Source organism: Agrilus planipennis, unplaced genomic scaffold, assembly GCF_000699045.2.
Source record: "Agrilus planipennis isolate EAB-ADULT unplaced genomic scaffold, Apla_2.0 scaffold31, whole genome shotgun sequence".
Lineage (NCBI taxonomy): Eukaryota > Metazoa > Arthropoda > Insecta > Coleoptera > Buprestidae > Agrilus > Agrilus planipennis.
In genome coordinates, this window is record NW_020439053.1 from 1,334,429 (window position 1) to 1,352,962 (window position 18,534).

Here is an 18,534-nt window from a genome sequence, read left to right on the forward strand (position 1 = left end):
ATTGTATAAGAAATCAAATTCGCCTCCAATTTTGCTGATGCCATACTTTCTGATAGTTACAGTGAAGTGTATTAGTGTAAAAGAATAAAAACTTTTGTCACCAAATTTCGAGCACAGTCCCCTGCTTTAATTTTCCAATGATACACACTGTTGTCTAAGGGTCGCATGCTATGATTTTGAGTTGAACGGAACGTTACCAGTGTGAAGTTTGTTACTTGAGGACAGGGCGGCACTGTCGCAATTTTTTTTTAGTCACGTTAGTGGTTAAAGCGAAAGCCTGAGTCGAAACCGGTACAACAACAGTCCCCTGGTGGTCTAAATTTTACTTTGTTTTTGTAAGAGTCATATATTTTCCAATTTTATTTGCTTAGTGGGTATTTAACTGTTTCACTGTTAAACTTTCATATTATGGAAGATATTTTCAAAATATGTTGAATTACACAGTCCCCTGCTTTGAAAGATTACAGGGGACTGTTGGTACTATGAGGGAACTAAGTTGTTATTGTCTATTAAGTACAAAATGGCACCGAAGAAGAAAAATAAAATTACTAGAGAAGGAATACTAGGAAAGAAAAGAGAAGTCGACAGTATAATCGCATTAAAAGTGATCATGAAAAATGGAAAGAATTAAAAGAAAAAGAACGTGTGAAATATTTAAAAAACAAGAGAAGTACAGCAGAAAATTAATAAAAGATATGTCCGTACGTGAACATAGAAACGTAAAAAAAGGGACAGAGCATTGCGCCAAATACCGTGATAAAAAAAGAACTATAAAGGACATTACTAACCAATTTCTGAAAGAAAAAATACCTCAAACTTTTATTTCATAGTTGATTAAATATTATAAAGGTTTATTAATGTGACAGTAGCAGTTGCTACTTACTAGTAATAAATCGAAAGATGAGTGAAAACTTACTAAATTTAACGATATGTAATAACTTTGTGCACTTCTATATAAAAATTAAGAATTTTTAGCTTCAAAATGTGATTACCGTTCCAGTTTCAGTTAAAAGTAACTAATAAAAGTTCATTATGTCACAAAAAATGTGGTTTTCCTCTACATAAGGAGACCCCTGTGTCAGTTTCTTTTAAAATCCGTAATAAATTGTATAATACTACAAATTGCTACTAGCCCCATAATGAATCGTATTTGTCTTAATTTTATATTTAATCTAAAGCACCCAATTACATCAAACAAGCAAAAATATCATTGGGACACTTTTTCAGTGAAACTGACCCTGTTAGTAGAGAAATGCCTACATATATTAATTGAAAAGACTTTGTAAAACTAGTATAGCAAAGTAAGCAAAATTGAATATTTTTTTGCTGAAAATTATTGCTAATTGAGCGCTAATTTAGTGTCACACTTAGAAATTTGGAATTATTATGACGAAAATAATGTACTTTGATGGTCAGAACTTGTCAAATCAAATGTACAATGCGCTTTATTCCACTTGCTGGCATTGTAAATATTAATATTTATTTTGTTTGTCTGTTTTTCTCCGACTTATTAAGACGAAAATATAATGTGCTTGGATGCTTAAAGCTTGTCGAATCAAATAGACAGTACCCTTTATTCAATTTGTCAACTTTATTCACAATGTAAAAATTATTTATTTTGTTTATTCCTATTTTTTAGTGCCTTTGTCAGCACTTATGTGCATTTTATAATTAAGTGCAAAATTAAGTGCTCGGATTCGGAATGTAAATATTGATATTTATATTTTTATATCTTTTTTTAGTCGTATAAAATCAGACCTAATTAGGCTGATTCATGATTAATTTCACCTGCCAATTCTTTGTAATTTTCGGTTTATATAATGCTAGCTTTATTTAAAGCTTTGTTTAGAGCTAGAGTATTGTATGGGTTTATAAAGTTCCCAGAAGAGTCAAATTTCTAACTTTGGCACTAAATTAACACTCAATCATCACTAAAATATTAGCAAAAAATACTTCAAAATGCTAACTTTACAGACGTCTTTAAGAGAGAGAGAGAGCCTTCCTATAACATACGTAACTCTTATCTTTTAGATTCTCCCCATAACTACAATGCTATTTACAAACTATTTGATTAATAGTCCTGCTGTTAGGAAGGTTATTTAATAGTGCGTTCCAACAATAATTTAAACTCTTTTACTAGGTATCGAAAACAGTAGAATCGCATTTAGTTTTACATAGTAAATAATAAAGTACCTACTAATGTAAAACTTATAAACCTATAAGGGTCTATTATTGGCCGGTATTTATTTATAAATAAATAATTAAATATACATGTTTCTAAATATAATGTAATTAATGAAAACAAACGAAAACGTATACCTGTTTTAAGTCTTCGTCAGCTTTTACATAAGTCTACTTTTATTTTGAAATTTAGTGTTTTAGATAATTATTTTCTTTTATTAAACTAAACAAAATAATAAAAACGGCAATCTTCAACGACATTTTGTTTACATTAAGTTTACAAATAATGTACTTCTAGTTCGAGAACAAAAATTGTATCAAATTTGTTCCGTAGATAAATGGCACCGAATTTTAAATTGATATATTTCAAATCGCATTTAAGTTATATAGAGAAATGCAAAAAACAAATTAGTTTATGAATTGTGTTGGTAAATTTTGATGGAAAATAAGGAGAAAGAAGAAATTAAGAAAAGAAAAGCGGAAGGCCTGGATTTGGCAGAAAAGCAGAAAAAACATACTATAGGGAGCTAAATAAATACCTAATGCAGAAGAATAAAGAAGACATTGATAGTATATGTGAGTTGATGGAATGTTTAAAAAGAAAAGAAAAGAGTGAATTAAAGGAGAAAGAAAGAACAGAAATGGTAGATAGATAAAGGCTTGAACGAGAGAAAGAAGAGAGTGAAGTAAAGGAGAACGAAAGATAAGAAATGGAAGAGAGTTAAAGGCACGAAGAACTGTTATGGAAAATGGAAAACAAAAAGAGAAATGTATAAACAGCTGTGAGAAATAATGGTTGAAAACAGAAAGAAACAACTGGAAATTAGAAGTAAAGAGATGGTTAGTAGAGATATCTGGAGATAAAAAAACATGTGGCTAAGCAAGCAAAGTAAATGGAACTGGGAAAGAAAACCTGATGATTTCCTGAATAGAGTTGGAGAAACGCAAAGAGAAGATGGGACTGAAGGTGGAGGTAAGGGAAATATATGGAAAGTTAAAAAAACAATGTATATGAGGCAAAAATATATATGTGGGAAGAGAACCTACAGGTGGTTAAAAACAGAAGGATGGCTGAGGGGAAGGGATGTATATATAAAAGATGATGTGATTGTAGAAAAATACAGATGAGGCTGGAAGAAGTGGTAAAAGAGAAGAGGAAAAAATGTGAATAAAACAGTTAAGATTGGGACCTAGAAGATGATAATGATAGATTAGAAAGAATGGATATAGGACGCGGAAAATGAAGAAATGGTACAAAAAAAGAAGCGGACATCTCGGAGGAAATGAGAGGAAGAAGGCGAGGAAAAAATAGCGGTAGTATGAGGAATTAAAGACATTAGAAATGGCGGAGATTGTAATGGGAATAAAATCATTGACAAAAAAGACAGGACATGATGTTGGAATCCCAGAGGAAGGTTGGTGTTCGGTGGTTGCAGTATTCGCTCACTGCCCCATATATTCTTTCGGATTTTGTTGATGAATAAATCACTTTGTTTTGGTTGTTGTTTATTTATATACAATATAGTACACTATGTACACTTATTAACTATTTGATTGTATTTGAATATTGTTGGTTTATAATTGAATACTTGTTGATTGATTTGAATTGATAGATGAATGCTGAATTTTGAATGTCGATTAGATTGAATGTTGAATATCGAATGTTGAAAATTTGAATTGTTGTTGTTTAAATAACGTTGACACAAAATAGGCAACGCCTATCGTGCACATTACCCCTTCGCCGTCACTACGCACCCCTCCGGTATCTTCGGTACATTCCGAAGTGATGACGTAGCTACGGACTTGGGTTTTCCATTGATTACTGATATTGTGAGACCTACCTGGTCCGATCTCTTTGTTAAATTACTGAGTTACCTATACTAAGAAAAATAATATTTACCTATACTTACACAAATAAATGCCTTAAAATTGAATACAACTAGAATAACATACAACATATTGACTACCTGAAAAACACGAACAAAATTGAATATTTACAAAAATTATAAACACTAACAAAATTGAATATATATATGTACAAATATTAATTGAAGCCGCAACAGTTGGATACTAGCTTTTACTCGCGGTTTTGCTCGCATTGATGTCTTAAATACGTGTCAAAGATCGTCGATGACCACAAAATTAATTTTTCTATCCCTAAGGAACAGTATTTATTTCTGAATAGAAGGTATCCTGTGTCATTTTCTGTAACCATGATAATGTGTGTACAAAATTGCAAGTTGATCGGCTGAATATTAGTTAAAGCTTGAAATGGTAAAAAACAAACAGTCACAATTGCATTTATAATATTAGTTAGGATTAGAGAATCCCCAATAGGTTTATTTATTAGATATACAGGACGGACCTAATCATACAAAAGTCACTACGTATACATAGGTACATAGATATCTAATAGTACCTCATCATCATCATAAGGTCGTCAGTCCTAAGACTGGTTGGACACGCACCTCCACTCTTTTCTATCCTGAGCTAAACTTCGCGTTTCCCTAAAACTAGATCAGCCGACATCCTTAACTATTTCATGCTTGAGAAGTTGTCCTACCAATCTATCTCGCCTATTTTTTATTGACTTCCATAGAGTCCTCTGTTCTCCTATTCTTCCTAATAGCTCTTCATTTCTAACCTTTTCTACCCACGTTATCCTCATTATCCGCCCATAACACCATATTTCGAAGGCTTCTAACCTCTTCTATCCACGTTATCCTCATCATCCGCCTATAACACCACATTTCGAACGCTTCTAACCTATTCTTTTCCGCCGCGCCCACTGTCCATGTTTCGCACCCATCCAAGCCGCGCTCCAAACATACAACTTTAACAATCTTTTTCGAATTTCTAAATTATCCGTTCGCGAGCATAGAAGTGACTTGTTTGTATTAAAGGCGACACGACCCTGCGCTATCCTCTGCTTTATATCCCTACTACTCCTTCCATCCTCACTTATCTTCCTAGATATCTAACATCAGCCGCTTCTTCTAATTTTTCGTCTCCTATCTTTATATTCACTCTTTCCCTACTTTTTCTTCCCTTGCATACCAGTATTTTAGTTTTACTTTTATTTATTTTCATACAGTACTGATCTGTTAGTACCGCTTCCGTTTTATTTGAAGCTATCTCTATTAGGTCCTCCTTGATAGATGCTAATAATAGTACCTACTATTAAATAAAACCAATAACTGCAAATATATACAAAAAAATTGTCGTAAGATTAGTCCGAGATCATTCTACCGTATTCCTTTTTAAATATTGTGTGCCTGTACGTTATTATTTACGAGACAATGAGTCTAATAGTCTTTGATCTGCTATTGACAAACTGTTCCAAACGACAATTTGAGATATTGTGACGATGGGGCATTGCGCGAACTTTTAAAAACAATGATCGGAGATCGTTTGTCGGCATCACCGAAAGGGTGCCAACAATGGACGTCGGTTTAAAAGAAAACAAAAACGAATATGCTTGCAACGTTGCACTATTTACTCGTTACAGTTTTAAATTAACTTCCAAAGAGGCACTTACTGCCAATGATGTATGCATGGTCGTATATATGTATTGGTTTTCAAAGGGTACAATATGGAGCGTGCCAGGATGTTATGTCCTATTTTGCATATGGTGGTGTGTGTGCTTGATCTAAAAAGGTGTTATGCTGCAGCTGATCCTAAAAGTAGACATTTCACGTGTTTTGTGTGTATTTTAATTAAAGGACCCATTAGATCTTTACGGAAAATGGTCGTCTGTAAAACTGTTCCAATCTTTGGATTTTGGTAGTTCGCGACGGTGGATCAAAAGTCTCAATGGGCTCTAAATCATAAAAACTCATCTTCTTAAGATATGGTTCCTTAAAGTTGCATTCTTCCGTAAGGACTTCCGAGGTACAATTTCACCTATTATGCGTGTTGAGTAGGTTTAAGTACATTATGCATATGGTGATGTAATAGAGGATGTTTGTGAATTAAGTGATAAGCTTTAGAGGGTGTTAACTAGATGTAATAAGGAATCGCATGGTCAGTAAAGCAGCATGATTAAGGGACAAGAAAGGTGTAAGAAAGCTAGAAGAAGGTAAGATCCCGAAGACGGTCCTGGGCGAGAACGGTAACACAGGTGTTCGTGGAGCGAGTTACGACAACAACTAATCTATACATTGATAAAAAACGTAAACAGTGTCGCTTCTGGAACGAATAGTAACGTAACTTTCTTCATCGCTGTTAGTATGTAGCACTATTTAAAATGCATGTCAAAATGGTATTAAGAACTCAAAAGAAAGACGAAATTAAGGTTACGAAAACCTTAACAGGTAAATTAATGTCTTGTGAATAGACAGTTGTAATTTTATTAATTGTGAGGTAAATTTCCAAAACAATTTTGAGATATTGCCGATATGTTTTACCTATTTTTTATGGATGGTTTGTCAATAGCCCTATCCTCCTGTAAAAAAAAAATTAATTCCAACAGCGTAAAACACACACGTACGTACGTGCGTACACTCCAAAAATTGTTTGGAATTCTAACCCCGTGCTAAAGGACAAGCGTCTATCAAAATTATTGTCGGTTTCTTTAAATCTCTGCACCGCATTTAAGACGATTTGTCGTTGAGGAAGTCTTCACTGCTACTTTCTTTTAGAAACACCTTGTATACAAATGTGTATTGCACATTTTGGATGTGTGGTTTTGGGACCAAGGATAGTAATGCGTTCTGCAAAAGTATATCACACGCGTCAACGTCATAATGTATGGAGAAAGTTGGTGTACTGAGATGTGTAATCAGACACCAACACAGTGTTTATAGGTTCATATACATTTTTTTGCGAATAACTGAACTCCAATGCATTACCAAGCAATTTTATAGTCGAAAGACACCAACTTTTCCCCATAAGTACACTATGATGTTGAGGTGTACTATACTTTCTCAGAGTGAATTACTATCCATGGTCCGAAACCATTATACATTCATACTGTGCAATACAGATAGGTATAATTTATCAACATATGAATATATGTATATACACTTTTCAATACGTATACTAGGTGCAATTGCACCTTGAAAGTTCTCATGGAAGAATACGACTTTAATATCTCAAAAAAATAAGTTTTTATGACTTAGCGCCCATTGAGACTTTTGATATAATCGAAAACTACGGGACAGACAGAGGGTTATTTTCTGTAAAGATCAAGCGGGGTTCCTAGGATGCAAGGGCAGATTTCACGAAAATGCTTAATTCGGAGTTTAATTGATGGAAGACGGAGCATTCTTAAGCGAAGATGACATGATTGAAAAGTTAAATTCGCCTTGACAGTAAGAAATAGCGAAAAAATTGAAAAGTTGAACATTTTGAATAATTTTGCAATTCTCGATGGCTATGCCAAAACTTGATGTCATAAAATGATAAATGAAAAAAATGAAATAAATTAAGTCATCTTGAAGAACTACTTATATAATTAATTTTCCAAATACCTACTTGAAATTTAACTACTTGATTCGAACTTAATTTGATTTCAAGCCAAGATAAGTCAAGTAGCTTGAAAATAAAGTCAAGTTATGAATCCCTAGAAACTGGCGTTTAGAGAACAATTGATTTGTAATTGTTTCGTGGTGTTCAAAAATATGTTTCTATAAAAAGAATAATTTGATACATTGAAACGATGTATCTATTGCGCTTATTAAATTATACACTTGAAGACATCTCTATATCTTCTTCGATTTTTATGAATTTACGTAACTAATTTATATTTTCTTTTGTTACAGTTCAATACAAAAAATTATTATATCGAATTTACCTCCAAACGTACGATTTGAAGACATAAAGGAACTTCTTCTCCAGCATGGCGAGGTAGTCAGTTGTGATAAACTTCAGTCTAGGGACCCCAACACACAGACTGTTCAAGTAATATACGAAAATGCCGAACAAGCACAGCGGTAAGTTATTATTATATTACTTATGACTGTCGTTTTCAGTATTACTGTGTGATAATTCGACAATGTTAGCTGAAACCATAGCGGTAGAGTACAGTGGTTCTAGGAAATTATGGGGTACATTACATGGTTATTCTATACTAGAGGTTCTTGATCTTTTTATTGATCGGTACCTTCACGAGTCTTGAAATCCCGTTAAAGAGTAGATATATTTATTTCTATTTGAGAAATTATATCTATTGTCATATAATTTTGTTAAACATTTATTGAAACCATCAAATGTGAATCGTGATTTCGAGCTAATAATATGAGTCCTCTCTCACATTAATGGACTTATGGCAGTTACTTTAAAACCATAATTATTGGATTTAGTATATAATAAAGAAAAATATTTATCAGAATATTTAAGTATTTGATTTTATTTTATAGAAATAAAAGTGAACTGAAGACTGTCGTAAACAAAATCAATGTGTCGTTAATCTTACGTGATGTGATTGTGAACCCTCGATATATGAAGACAGTTCATGATCATTATAGGGGGTGCTGTTATCTTTTATCATTTTAAGCCTGGCAAATTACTTTTGGGTAAAAGTATCTTATTTAAAAATCAAGTTTATAAACAAATAGCCAAAAATAACGTTAAATAATAAAAAAATATAGTTTTAATGATTGGATATGATAGAAGTACACTTTCTACATATTCTCTGTGAGCAGAGATCCTAATGAACTAATAATTAACATTTGATAACATTGCGAAATTAATAAATTTTTAATATTAACAAATTAATTGTTGGTCACCTATTTATTTGATCGTAATAAAATCTTAGCAGAGTTAATAACTATAAATACAGCTGCTTTTCCCATAATTTCAATGCAACAGTAACATTATAGTGGACACGAAAGGAATTACTTTTTCTAGATAAATCTTCGTTTAATTTATCACTTTACTCTAATCGACTAGGTGATTCTAAACAACTTACTCATTTATTATTTTTCGATTAAATCATTATAAAAATATTTATATAAGATAAATGAAAGAAAAGAAAGTTTATTAATGGTTTACCTAATTTTTGCTAATTTACATGCAAAAATCAAGTCTAGTCCAAACTTTTTAAAAAAATTGCGAGTTTTCAGCTAATTCGCCTGAACCATTTTAATTAAATATTACCACAAAAGTCCCTATGCTATGTTGCCATTTTAGGTAACTGTGTGGAGTAGTATATGTTTTCATTATAGCACTGCTTTTTGATGCGCCTAGGCGGAATTGAAAGTGGAGATTTCTTCGATTTGACTTCGGCACAAATATTAAACAACTTATAACCTGTGTTTCTGTAGCTAAATTACAATTTTTATCATTAAGTGAGTCATTATCCGAGGATAGTTATTTGATTCCATTTTTGAATAGAAAACGAACTGGGAAGGATTGAATAAGTCAGGAATGGCTCCTTTTTTGTTTTTTACTTTTGTTATTCTCAATAAGAATATACAATGCGTCGCAGATACATACGTAGATAGGTACTCGATTTAAACCATTGTTCCCATGAGTTTCTATTATTTTCAATTGATTATTCATCTTTTTAAATGAAGTAAACTGCATCAAAGGTAATTTCATATTACATATATTGTAGTAGTTTATATATAGAATGTCAATTTTTCGATAACATTTTGCTTTACAATGTTACCTATATTCCTATATTATGCACTTTTGTACCATACGCTGTTGATAAGCAATCCCTTTTATAATGTTAGATAAAGAAGATATCTCGTTTTATTGTTGGACGTATTTGTATACAAGCATTAAAAAGCCTATTTCATAACACTGCACTTATATTGTACTAAATTAGTAATGTACTATTATAGTCAGGGTTGGAAAAAAAAACAGGTTTTTGTTAAATTTGTGAAACAACCAGTCCAAAATCTTTGAAGCATGTGTTCATGTGATTTAAACATTTGTTTTACGTTTATTTTGAACACATGTTTTAAACATTTTAAACTTGATTTAAACAAGTTATTTATCGTGGACTGCTGACGTCATTAACTAATATTGCAACTAATACCAATTAATTAATAACTAACTGTATTTTAAACACTATTGTTTTAAACATGCCAACCCTTCTTCAAAGAAAATAAAGCCGTATTTATACTTAATGAATTTTTTATCAAATTACTCAAAAATATTTAGCAGCAGTTCAAAGCAATGGGCTGTTGAATGTACTGTTTTAATGTACAATTTGTCTAGAAAAATATACAATATTTAATTTTTTTCTGGAATAATTTCTTCGGTTTTATTATTGAGAAAATTGTCATGTGAAGCAAATGTAGATCGAAATCCACACTTCTACAGTTTTTATCTGTCTGTGTGTTCAGGAAAAATTAAAGTATTAATTAGTTGATATATTTAAAAAAAAAAAAACTATTTATAAAATACACTGTTTAAGGCCCATTCTGTAATTAGAATATTAAGTTAGGTCAGAAGCTTAAGAGCTTTTCATAATAACAAAATTCAAGAGACTGAGTTTCATTTGTTATAGATTTTTTGTTACTTATGGGGTAAAAAAAGTATACTTTTCAAGGGCGACATTCAAATTAAACACAAAGCGTAATAAATACGTAATTATCTAAATCTAAGGTTTGCTTATCAAAAAACTTTTCAAAAGTTCTGACTGAAATTCAAAATGATTTTTATCTTTTCACTTTTGAGTCGTGGATTTTTTTAAATTTTTCCCTGTTTCGTACTCATAATTTTCCAGATCTTTTAATCTTAATGCTTCATCATCATCATAAGGTCGTCAGTCCTAAGACTGATTGGACACGCATCTCCACTCTTTCCCATCCTGGGCTAATCTTCAAATTTCTCTAAAACTATTACTACATTCTACATCTTTAACTACATGTTAATAGTAATCTAATCTGATATGAATAACGGATAGGTACATCCCTAATTGATAAAATTTGAAATTTCTTCATATAGTATTTTGAAATGACGAAGTCGTAGGTTAATTTTTATTGACTCTATTTTTCAATCAACTTAGAAACAATCGAGTTTTCGCAAAAATGCAGGAGGGTTTTTCGGTACAACTCCACAACTGCGGCCAAAACTTAAAAAAGAAACTTCGAATGTATCAGATTTTTTTGCGATAAAAAGGAATGGTAAGAAATTAACATCCCGAAATTTCTTTTTTTTTTTTATTTTGTTATTAAGAATGCAGAACTACCGGCGCACCTGTGGAGAGTAGAGGTAAGGCGAACTATTTCATATAGGGGGAATGTTGAAAAAATAGCAGTAAATAACAGTTCAAAAATCCTCCAAAATGGCGCAGGTAGGCAAATCTATGGTATGAATTTTGTATTAAATCGAGACAGCCCCCTAAAGTTTACAGAAATGTAGACCACGGTATACCTACTCAAATAAATTTCCATAGGGCAAACGTGTGAGTTGAAACAAAAGGGATAGTGGACAGAGGCGGTATAGACAAAAATTATTTCAAAAAAATGAAAAATTGAGAGCAAATCAGTTTCAAAGGTTTCAGACAAAAGTTCTACGCTTTCAAAAGGGAAATCAATCAGCAGCTTTGAACGTCAACTCGACCATTAAGTACAATTAAGGATCAAGTTATCCCTGTCCGCCACCCCTTTTGTTTCAAGTCATAGCCCTTTGGAAATTCAAATAAATATATCGAGTTCCATATTTTTATAAATTTTTGATCATTATCTCGAAGGCATAATTTAAAAAAATGTAGGCTACTTTCCTTTCGCCTTCTGTAACTATAGCAAACCCCTTGTTCCTTGGTGCTATCAGCTTAGAAACGTAACCCCCCTCTCCTATTATCCGAACATGTTTATCCCAATTCTCAGACTACTACGACGCATTAAGTGCATTTTAATACTCAACAGTACTTTAGCAGAAACTTATTAAGAAAGCAATTAGAAAATAAATAATTCGATTAAAATCAACATCAATTCAAACCATATTTTAATGCTGCTGCAATACATTCGTATCATTATTATCATTAAAACAGATAAACGGCTAATTTTAGTACTGATCGGTAATTTCAACTATTAAATTAAAATTAGTGTAATTTTGATAATATTTTCGATATAACCTTAAAATTCATGAATTGAAGGGGTTTTCTTTTATGAGATTATACTTATTTCATAAATCCTGGGATTATTTCGATATTAAGGACTACAAATAAATACCGGCTATTAATTACGTGAGACGTTTAGCGGGGAGAGGGTCGAGCCGAAACTCATCCCATTTCACGTGGGGAGAGGGTAAATATCACGTAATTTTTTTCCGGAAGAAACTGCGTTAAATTTAAAATCACAAATTTACGGTTTTCGAATTTCTCCCTTGTGCTATAAGAAATTTCATGATTCTGGATCAAAGAGACCTATTTCGATTTCGTTGCTAAATGCCGTATATAGCTCCGAGGTATTGCAGACCTGAGTATTTGATATTAATTTGTATTTGATACCTCCACGCGTTCCTGAGAAAAAGGCTCTTGACAAATCCTAAAAGGATTATTTTTTTCTTCTGCTTTTTCGACCTTTTTCTCGATGAATATGTTTGCTGCGCTACTTATCTAAGAAAATTTCATTTACCCTACGAAGGGTAGTGAAGAGTAGCATACGCAGCAGGGGAGGAAATAAAATTCAGTCTAAAATTTTGTTTATTGTTCCTCATTTTAGGTGCGTAATAAACTACTAATACGAAAGTATAAAGGCGTTTTGAGTTATGTGAGATTATGTACTTGCGATTTTAGATTATCAATTTTTCGGAACTCAAGGCGTCTTGAGTTCTATGGACCTTAAAATGTAGAAAGGTATGGTCTAACTTTGACCCATTTTAGAGCAAATGATAAGCTCTGCGTTGGGCACCCGTTCATGTGCAGAGAGAAAAATTACCATGTGGATGCAAGAAACATGTATTCAGAAAATTAAATATTCATTATTATCATCTTAAGGTCGTCAGTCCTAAGACTGGACACGCACCTCCTATCCTGATCTTCGCATTTCTCTGAAACTAAAAAAAACCACAACTATTTGCGAACAGTAATCTAATCTAGGTCTACCTCTATTCCTCTTAACTCCTGTTTCTGCCTCTAATATGTCTTTGACTAGATCTTTATGCCTGAGAAGATGTCCTACCAACCTATCTCGCTTATTTTTAATTGACATCCATAGAGTCCTCTATTCTCCTATTCTTTCTAATACCTCTTCATTTCTAACTATCTCTATCTACGGTATCCTCATCATTCGCCGGTATAACACCATATTTCGAAGGCTTCTAACCTTTTCTTTTCCGCCACGCCCACCTATCTTTATATTCGCTCTTTCCCTACTTTTTCTTTCCTTGCATACCAGTATTTATGTTTTACTTTTATTTATTTTCATACAATATTGTTTTATCAATACAGCTTCCATTTTATTTAAAGCTACCCTCCTTGCTAGATGCTAATACTGCTATATCGTTCGCAAATCTGAGTATACTAATCTTTCGTCCTTGTTTCCATCTTTCTCTGTACAATTCTAGTTAATATTTTTGACACATGGGAAGTTAACGCAAATTGTTCTAAAAATCTAGCAAAAATTTAATATTAGTTCAATAGCATGGTAATTTTTCTATTATCAGTCAAAGGCAGCCAGATTTTTTCTCTCTGTCTTAAGCTCCATAAGTGGTAATTAATTATGACTGGGAATTTTATAGTGTGACTTTTTTTGTGAAAAGTGTTTTTGCGTTGATGATTGTCGGAATAAAAGTCGGCAGAGTGAACTTAACAAATAATTACTTTATTTACGAAAACTATCACACTCTTCGAATGATACAGAACTTAAATCTAGGTACCTAAATAGAAATATCTACAAAAAGGGGCACAACCACTTGCCTTTGGATGACTTTCCCGCTGTTTATGGTCATGCCATTCGGTGTATAACTTTAGCAAGTGACAATAAATAGGTTTAAGTAACCTAGGACATAAAGATGTCTACAGGGTGTTGAGACATGAAATATTCGTTTACAGAGCGTAAACAAAAAGAGACCCTAAAAAGCTGTGAAAATGTGCAAGATCCGCCACTGACTTCAAGCCAATTTTAATTTGTATGATATAAAAGCGGGACAGGGTGTTGTAACGTGACGTGTTTTGACGAAGATGAGTTTCTAATTTTAAAACCAATTTTTAAATTTGAACTCACAAATTTCGTTCTTTACAATAGTTCAATCGAATTTAAATTTGTACGTAATAAAAGCTCATCAGGGTGTTGTCGTCTAGGAAATAAGCACAAAAACAAGCCACAACTTTCAAAATTTTGTGCAATGAACATAAGAGATAGATTCGTTTTCAAAAATGCATCAGTACATGAGAAAAATGCATAAGTATATTGCGAAGTTCTTGTAAAAAAAATCTTTCTCAAAAATGATAGAAATATGTCCAATTTTGCTACTCGGGGGGTTTTGAGGGTCGCTGAACACGAATATGTAGCCAGTGACGGCTTCCGAGGTACCTGGGGCCCAGGGTGACCGTCATACACGGCGTCTCCAGGAATTATGTTTTAAATCCATTAAAAATCATTTGAAATTAGTTACTGGGGGGTTTTGAGGGTTGCTGAACACGAATATGTAGTCGGTAACAGCTTCCGAGGTACCTGGGGCCCAGGGCGATCGTAATACACTCGTCTCCAGGAGTTATATTATAAATTCATTGAAAATCAATTGAAATTTGATTCTCAGGGGTTTTGAGGATCTCTTATGTCCACAATGTTTGTAGATGTTCTCACAAATCGAATGCAGAAAACCGCATCTCGATCCGACTTACTGCACAAATTGAAAGGTTCAGAGCTTTATTTCTTCGACTTAATGTGCTTTATCGAAATTATGTTTTTGCAAAATGGAAAAAAATGATTCTTAATTTCTGCTCATTTTTAATAAATCTTCAAATTTGAAAGCACAAAGCTTCGTTCTTTACAGTGGTTCAAGCCAATTTCAATTAATTAAAAGCGCATCAGGCTGTCTGAAAGTGACATGTCCTTTGATAAAAATAGATTTTTGAGTAATCCAAGGAATTGATTAGTAATTTCGGCTCCTTTTTAACCAATTGTTAAATTTGGACACGCGAAATTTGCTACGTTTTGGTGGTTCAATTCAGATTTAATTTGTATGGTATAAAAGCGCGGCAGAGTGTCATAATATGAGGAAATTGAATGAAATGTGTTGTAATTTTGACTCCCTTTTTAACTAATTTTCAGATTCGCTCTTTATAGTAATTCAAGCAGAAACAAATTTACAATAATACGGGGATACAACTGGTTCACTTTGCATTGTGTTCCTGACTCCTGGTGTTTCTCAAATTAGTGGCCTCGTTTACCAGTTGTGAATTTTTGGTAAAAATTACTAGGAATGTTTTAATTTGTGTTTTATTTTTGTTGCCCCCAAAAAGTTTACGCATCGATTTCCGAATTTCCAAGGTCCACCACTGATATGGCTTCGGCTCTTCTATTATATTATTATTATTTGTACTCAAGTTTCCATTCAATTTTCTAACATTTTCTTCTTTCGTTTCAGGGCTGTGGCTCATTTGAACGGCATTCAAGTAGAGGGGAATCCGATTAAAGTGGAGCTGGCGCTGGATAAGCGACCTGTTCGCCGGGGTCCTCGAGGCGGTCCTGGCGCAGCCGGCTTCGGAGGACTCCCGGGTCAGACCCGCCCGACCGATTTCCCCTTGCGCATCCTTGTACCTAGTGATATGGTAAGTTCATTACAATCCTACTTGAAACATGATTACCACGAAGCCACATTATTTGGTGTAATTGGTATCCTATCGAAAAACGAATAAACATGTAAAAAATTAGAAAGTTTTATTTAAAAAATATAGTTCTAAAAAGAAATGGTTTTGCTAATAACGACGTGTAAGCTCAAGTTTTTAATCAGCGGCGGACATAACGTCTTCATTTAAATTAAACACTAATTATAGGTGCTAGCAAACTGTCATAAAACATGCGAAATAAGTAATAGAAAAAAAGGGGGCGAGCGTGTATTGAAGAAGTAAAACTTCTTTAGATTGTATATTATAGTAGTATAAAAAAAAAACCAAGCTATTGCATTAAGTAATTACTAAACACCAGAAGAATACAACTTTATTTCGATCAGACGAATGCGGAATATTTGTTTGGTTTTGTTAAAAACTTTTACGCTTGCACCATACAAAATTGCAGAGAGAAATTATAAAAAAAAAACAAACGCATATACAGTACAGTGTAGGCGCGATCTGCTAACAATTTGTCGACATAACAATTTTGTATTATCGGTTACTACTAACAGGTTAGCATCTGAAGCCTGTTAAAATGACTCCTTTTGGACATATCCACCAGGGGTCACACCTGTGCTCGTGACGCAGTGACACGTGACGTAACACTTTTCGGTTTTATACCCTTTTAAATTTTTTTCCTAGCGTCGATAAAAAAGTTTCACTTCAAAAAGAAATACGTAACAATCGTGAACCGAAGCCTAAATACTTTCAGTATAAAGAGGTAAATGATCAAAAGTTTGTTTTATTGTAGTTTATTTTTAAAAACGTGTCGTTTGGTGGCATGGTATACTACAGTTTAATACTGTTTCTTATGGAACTATTCGAGACATCAGGGGCGGATCCACGATGGGGTGTACAAGATCTTCTGCCCTTTTTGTGGATAATCCTTTATCCGATAAAATTTCTAAAGATACACATGTGCTTATCAAATTGGTGACTAAATAAAAGTCCAATGATTTTGATTTGAGTATTTATAAGCTTAAATCCACCATAAACAAATGTTTCTAATATTACTTTGACATTTACTAGTTACTTGGTTCCACCTAGAATTAATTTCTGATCATCATTAGATCCTGGAGCCTATAAAAAGTAGCATTGTCGTCACAGAGTATGTACCACTCAACACTTAATGACCAGAATGAATTATAAAATTTGAACCTGAAAGAGATGAATACATGAATGCTAAATAAAAGCTTATAATAAAACATAGGAATACGTATTATAGATACTATTCTTTGTGTTTTGTGATCCAATCCAAAATTTATTATACTTAACAGTAATTCTTTCATTGATGCAATCAATTGCAATTTTGTGTTACATACCTATTCCATTTTAGTTTTTCTAAAACACTCGATAACTCTAAGTAGATACAGTGATTTAATATGCTGTTTTATATATAACTGTTTCATTTATTATAAATCAAAAAAATGATAATTACAGTAAATTTATTTTGTAAGAGAAATAAATCTCGGAAAATCGTTGATGATGGGCCATGTTCGCAAATAAGGGTGTTGAGGGGTATTGCTTAGCGTAGGCGGTATGGAAGGGGGGAAAGGGGGTCTGAGGAAATTGGGACGTCGCAGGTCATCAATTTAATTTTTTTTCATACTTGGCAGTTCTTAAAATTTTTCATTAGGATAGAATGTCATGTTTAAAAGTCTGTAAATAAACATATGTCTGGATTTTGTAATGGTTTATAATTTTTTTGTGATTTGTTTGAAAAATCAAAAATTGATTATTTTGTCAAAGAAATCACAATTTTTTTGTTTTTTTTTTGGTAAATCTAATTTTGGCTAGTTTTTATGTTTTTATTGATATACTAGGCTTTACCTGCGGCTTCGCACGTGTCCTAAATACGTGTCAAAGACCATCGACGACTACATAAAAGTAATTTTTCTATCCCTCAGGAACAGTATATATTTTATGGATAAAAAGTACCCATTGTGCTTTTTAGTAATCATGACAATGTGTGCACACAATTTGATGATGATCGGTTCAGTAGTTACGGAAGAGGGGAAATCTTCAAACGACACCCGCCACACACACTACGAGAAGTTACAAACAAGTTTAAACTTAAACTGTGAGAAAAAATGGTTTTTTATGTTTTAATTGCTTGCACAGCAAAATGCGCTACGGCGATAATTTGATGATGCATGTAATAGCAGGTGTACAATAGGTATACCGTGAGATAATTAGGTTCTACTTCTTTTATGAATAAACATATTTTTAAGTGTCGAACTTTTTTTTTAATAAATCAAGATTTTATTTCCAAAAACATCATGTTTACTTAATCATGTCTAACCATACATACAAAATATAAGTCATCCCTTTTCATAGGGATTTCAATTAAATGTATGTGGTAGTTTCATGAACCCATGTTTACTAAACTTATTTTTTCTTTAGCAAACATATATCTTCTTTTTATAGTCATGTGCATCTACATTTCTACATACATTTTGTTTAAAAATGGAGATTTTTAACCAGTACTGAAACCTTGAAAATTATTATAATTGTATGTTTTTATTATTTAATATTACAATATTTAAATGAAAGAAAATTTGAAATAATGTGTGTATTGTGCTAAGCGATATTAACCTAAATGACAACGGCTGGTGTAA

At 32.7% G+C, this 18,534-nt stretch overlaps 1 protein-coding gene across 1 annotated transcript in view; it reads left to right on the plus strand.

Annotated features, from left to right (window-relative positions):
- Positions 1–18,534, plus strand: part of LOC108732861 (insulin-like growth factor 2 mRNA-binding protein 1) — a 157,122-nt gene that overhangs the window by 137,186 nt on the left and 1,402 nt on the right. Inside the window, exons 4-5 of the mRNA XM_025977011.1 lie at positions 7,944–8,114; positions 15,673–15,920. Of these exons, the coding sequence (XP_025832796.1) occupies positions 7,944–8,114; positions 15,673–15,920 (419 nt within the window). The remainder of the gene's footprint in view (positions 1–7,943; positions 8,115–15,672; positions 15,921–18,534) is intronic.